The 6,000-nt window shown below is 29.9% G+C and overlaps 1 protein-coding gene across 1 annotated transcript; it reads left to right on the top strand.

Annotated features, from left to right (window-relative positions):
• The first annotated feature begins 3,977 nt into the window (after nt 1–3,977).
• On the top strand, nt 3,978–4,664 carry LOC131073855 (transcriptional activator hap3). Its single transcript, XM_058010365.2, has one exon. The coding sequence runs from the start codon at nt 4,091–4,093 to the stop codon at nt 4,634–4,636; it is 546 nt and encodes a 181-aa protein (XP_057866348.1). The 5' UTR covers nt 3,978–4,090; the 3' UTR covers nt 4,637–4,664.
• Nucleotides 4,665–6,000: the final 1,336 nt, after the last annotated feature.

The following is a 6,000-nucleotide window of genomic DNA, read 5'->3' as shown; positions in this document are numbered from 1 at the left end:
TAAATAAATAAAAAATCTCATTTGTGAGATATGGTATGGTATGGAAATGGTATGAGTGTGTGTGAATATTGAAGAGAAAAAATAAGAAGATCCTTGTGCAAATCACGCAGCCATTATCTGAAGATTGAAGGAAGGTTATGAAGGTGTATGGCACTCATGTTCAGAGCTTAAACCGGTACTGAATCTAGCATTGCACATGCTATTTTGAGTAGTACATTGTTATTGGATTTAACCATCCAATTGTAGTCAGTGTGACTCCTATTTTGTGATTGAGCAGTGAGCTCTAGGTGGTTGGCCTTTCTGCATGTGCAGACCCCATTTGTATACACTTACTATCTGTAGTAGTATCATCTGATTAAGGTTTCCCACCATGTTTTTTCCCTTTACCAGGTTTCCACGTCAAAATCTATGTGTCATGTGTTGTGGATTTTGTTTCTCTTTCTATTTCATGCATTAACATACTGGTACAACTATAACTGTTAATCTGTTTTACCGGCATTTAAGTTTTGTTTACCGACATTTAAGTTTAAGTTGGAATAATTTGCATTTGAGTTATAATTTATATACAACTGATTAACAACTGATTCACCCCCCCCCCCCCTCTCAGTTGTCCTTCCTGTTCCTAACACCCCAAATATATCGAAGCATATGCTTCGCAGCTTTCCAATGTAGCTCATGCAAAACTTGCATGTATCTAGAAACAACACCCATTGCATATGAGAGATCTAGATGAGAGTAAGTGATATAGAGAATCCCCCCCACAATTTGATGCTACTATGTGCAATCAAGAAATGGTGTATCCTCAAGCTTTACTCTTGATGGGAAAGGTGTGGTTGTTGGGTTAGAGTAAGATATGTGAAACCAAACCAAGAGATCATGTGCATACTTGGATTGAACAAGTCTGATTCCTCATGCATTATTTCTAATTTCAAGTTGAAATAAAAAGTGTAGGAGACCCATGTCTATTATAGAAAACCTATCATTCAAATTAATTTTATTTCCAACAATGGTTATTGTTGAATCACCTATTATTAGTAGATCATCTATATAGAGTACTATGGGGAATAGAGAGTCAGATGCTTTCATCATATAAATATTTGGATCAGATTTGTGTAAAATAAAATTTGAGATAGAAGGTAAGAGTCCATTTTAGCATACCAAGCTCTAGGTGCCTACTTGAAGCCATAGAGTGTGTTCTTGAGTCTGTATACTATTGACAAATTTTATCTATACCCTTGTGGTTGCTCCATGTAGAACTCCTCCCTGAGATCACTATGAAGAAATGTGTTCTTCACACCCATGGGATGCACCTCCCACCTTCTTTATGTTACAATGGCAAGAGCCAACTGAATGGAGTCCATTTTTGCAAATGGAGAAAAAGTCTCATCATAGTCAATTCCGTGAACTTGTTGAAATCCTTTGGATACTAACTTTTTTTTGTACCTACTCACATTTTTATCTTCTTATTTCTCTATCCTATAAACCCCAATAAAGGGCCCAAATCTACATTAACACTCCAATCTCGATCAACCTCCAAATCAGCATTAACACTCCATCACCCATCAATCTCCAACATGTCCTAACCTCCAGCATGTCCATCAAGGTCGGCCCAAATTGACATTGGCACCATTTGGGCTAAGCGGGGATTTGAACCTTGGTTGCACCATTAACAATGCAACCACTTGAGCACTCCACCACAAGGTGATCCCCTTTGAAAAAATACATTAAATAAATATATTTTATACGTTTTGATATCTAAAACATTAATCAATTTTAAAATTATAATATGTTATTTTATTTTTTTTAATTTGATCTTGAATATAATTCAAATACTAGCATAGATTTAGGGTTAGAATTAAACAATGTTAACTACATTTTGATATCTAAAACATTAATTAATTTTAAAATTATAATATTTTTTTTTTCTTTTTTAATTTAATCTTGTCTATAATTCAAATGCTAGCATAGATTTAGGGTTAGAATTAAATAATGTTAACAAAATTTTATTTAATTTTTAATGTATTTAAAGTTAACATATTATGGTTTAATTTAAAGATTTATTATTTATATTTTTTTAAAAATCATTTTTCTATAAGACCAATTTATTCACAATTTTTTGTTTAATTCTCCTAGCCAAATTTCATGTAAATCTAATTTCTATTAAATATGAACACAAATCAAAACTAATCTTAGGACAGGTTTTAGTCTTAGAAATTGGACCTATAAAACATAGTAGGGAACTCTAGATGAGAATGATTTCTATTTCTCTTTTACTACTATAGATTATACAAAATAAAAGCTAATTAAAAGTATCACTCCAGTTTTTAGACGAGGAATATAAGTTAGGGTTTTATAGTATATATGAGTGTGATCACTAAATTAAGTTAATTAGATCAAGTATTATTTTTTATATATTTTAAATCCAATTTAAATAAATAAATTTGTGTTAATTTGTTTACATGATGGTGAACTTTATTTTTGGAACTTAGCTTACACATGCTAGGGTTTTGTTACTAAGGATTTATCCATACATATTATAGTTTCAAATCTAATGTTTGACATTGCATATTTCTTAGTTTACAAATAATTGTATTTTGAATCCACTTTTATGTAATTTGGATCCACTTTTATTGTGTTTCAATAATCATATTTTTTATAATATTTTGGAGTTCAATTGTTTACTTTCTTAAATGTATATGTACCTTCATCATAACTGTGCTTCATTTTTAAATTTTTTTGATAATTGTTTTGTCCACCCTTGTTTTTAAATAAAGTATTCATTTTTGTACACTATGATGTTTTAATTTTCAACGTAATTCTTTAATGCATAATGATAAAGGTCATATCTGTTCTTACAACACATCATGATAGCCCTATTTCTATATTCATTTGTACCTTTTATAATACATTAATATATATGTTTGCTATATCTTCAATTATATACCTAACTGGAAATGAGAATTGGGATCATAATTAGATTAAATAAAAATAACATAATATTGTTTTAAAATTAATTTATTCACTAAAAGACAAAAAAATATTAAATATATTGAGTTAGTATATTTTATTAAATAAAATATATAACAATTTTAAAATTATTTAATATTTGTATTTAAAATAAAAAATTATTTAATAAAATATATAATTTTTTATAGATGTGAAGTTAAACACATATTTTTTTATTTATTTTAAATTTATTTAAAAATATAAAGTTAAAATTAAGATTAAATAAAAAATAAAATTAAATTAAAATAATGTATCACAATTTCAAAATTACTCGATTTAATAAAAAAACATAATAAATTAATCTAATACGATTGGATGTTCGTAAGCAACCCCTTAAATCTCGTCGGAAATTTTAAATAGCGTGAAAATTAATTTCCAATTTTAACACTTTTTAATAAAATTCAAACTCTTGTTAGCTGTTACTCACAGTTTTAGCATACATGCATATAGCTTACAAAATCGTTTCTGCTTACTATTTTTTTAATTAAAAAATTAGAATAGATTTTTAAAATTTTTTAATTATTATAGTTTATATTATTATTAAATTATTATTAGATTATTCTGTTAATATTAATATTATAATTTTATTTATAATCATTATGTTAATTAATTTTTAAATAATATGACTACAGATATCTTTCTTTAATCATATATTTTATTTATATAGAATAAATTAACGTAAAACTAAAAATATCAGTTTTAAATAGTTACCTTTAAATTAATTTACTAAATTTATTTTTTTTAAAAAGATGAACAATCATAAAATAATATGGAAAAAATTTGAAACATACATGCATTTACCTGTCATATCTACATGTCAAATTTATTCAATTTTCTATTTATGAATATGAAAGAAAAAAGACTCATCAGAAGCATAAACTGAAGTTTCTTGACTACAGTTAATTACAGCAGCCTCTAAATATATGTATATGGATGAATTTTTATCGACTAATGCCCGAGTTGAACTAAGTGTCTGCTAGCTTACTTGAGTACTCTTTCTCGAGAGCGAGAGTTCTGAGCAGAGAAGACATTTTGAAACCCTAAATTCCATTTCTATTAATCTGCGTATTGGGTGTGCGAGAGAATGAAGACAGGGATAGCGCCTTTAAAAATGGAGGCTGAAAAGTGCAGAACAAATGGCAGAGAGGTAGAGTTTGGAGGAGAAGAAGAGCAGTTAGTACCATTAGCTAATGTGGGGAGGATTATGCGCAAAGGCCTTCCTCCGAACACGAAGGTGTCGAAGGAGGCGAAGCAAGCAGTGCAAGAATGTGTGTCTGAATTCATCGCCTTCGTGACAAACGAGGCATCAGACAAGTGTAAGGCAGATAAAAGAAAGACGATCAATGGTGAGGACATAATATGGGCGTTCAACAGCCTTGGCTTTGACAATTATGGGCAACTCCTTGAAACTCTTCTCCACAAGTTGAAAGCCAACATGGGCCATGTGAATGTGAAGCTTCCTGTCAAAGAAGAGGATGATTCTTGCACTGCTCGCCAATTAACAACAGAGTTTCGGGATAGGTTGTATGTGACACAACCAGCGAGCCAAATTCAAATCCAAGAGCCCTTTAGTGTGCGTCAATCCACTACTTTTGCAGACCCAGGAGCTGCGGAACATAAGTCTGTATAGATAGATGCAAGCAATAAACATTGTTGTCTTCTGTATTCAATAATTTGTTTATTATTTCCATCATTGTAATCTGTTTTGTTCAATAAAAACTTATTACTTCGTCAAAATCATTGCAATGGAAAGCAATTCTAAGTATTAATAAAACTAAGACACTTGGGATCAAAGTTCAAGTCTTCGGTAGTGAAATAATATGGCTTTGTGCAAGATACAAAAGAAATGTTTTCTTTAAAATTTTCACCTGCTCTAAGTTTTATTGGGTAATTGATGCGCTGGCACTAAACTTTGACTAATGTGTTGTCTTCTGTGGACTCTATTGGCAAATGCCATTAATAAAATATTTGTATATTTTATTAATATTTCAATTGTAAAAGGAGTAAAAAAATATAGGGTCCACACATTTTTTAATGCATATTTTATTAATATTAAAATCCATGTGCCCACCTTGCGCACTATCACATAATTATTTTAAATGCCTCCTTTCTTCTTTGCATATTTTTTTCACGTGATTAAGTAAAAGCTCTTCACTCTTCTCTCTTATACCAATGTCACAAGTGGCCTTATACCAATGTCACAAGTGTCCTATACAATCTGAGTTGGTCTAGTGGCCTATAAAAATTAAAGAAGAAAAATAAAAATAAAAATAAAAATAAAATCTGATGGCTTATATGTTCACAAGTAGTACACGTGAAACAACCTTACAATGTTATGTGAAAAATTCCTAAATCATTACCATCAACCTCTAGTAGAATAGAGTTGTCTTGAGGAAAAGAACATATTGAAAGGGGGTGATTGTCTTGAGGAAAAGAACATATTGAAAGGGGGTGATATTAGCAGGAAATGTGTTTGTAAATAGAACAGAGGCAAATGTCCTACCACAAACTATCATATGAAGATGAGAAACCTTGATCTACAACTCTTGGAGACCTTTCCAATGAGTAGTTATGCCTAGTTGAAGTTAGGATAAAACTTCATATAGTTTTTTGAAAATTTCGTAGTTTTTAGATTTTATTACGTAATGAACAAATGTGACTGTTGGACTTCGATTCTAAAATGTTTTTGTGACCCTTGGAATCTCATGAACTTCTATATGTTGGATTTTTGAATGTAATAGATTACTTTTTGGCTTGCTTCAATTCTATGCTTTTTGGTTCTTGTAAACAAAATTTACAATACCACAAGTTCTCACTTAGGTGTTGTCATCCGAATCCATAATTCAGATGAAACCTCTTGACTACAAAGACACATCTTAGATAAATTATACATTTTAAGCGACACATCCTATCAGATACAATATACTATAAAGGAGAATTGTATAGAGATAATATATATGATTAATTGATATCTATATGAGTATGTGGAAGTAG

This window comes from Cryptomeria japonica, chromosome 9, assembly GCF_030272615.1.
Source record: "Cryptomeria japonica chromosome 9, Sugi_1.0, whole genome shotgun sequence".
Classification (NCBI taxonomy): Eukaryota; Viridiplantae; Streptophyta; class Pinopsida; order Cupressales; family Cupressaceae; genus Cryptomeria; species Cryptomeria japonica.
The sequence above is the reverse complement of the archived record's forward strand: the minus strand, read 5'-3'. Positions and strand labels throughout refer to the sequence as shown.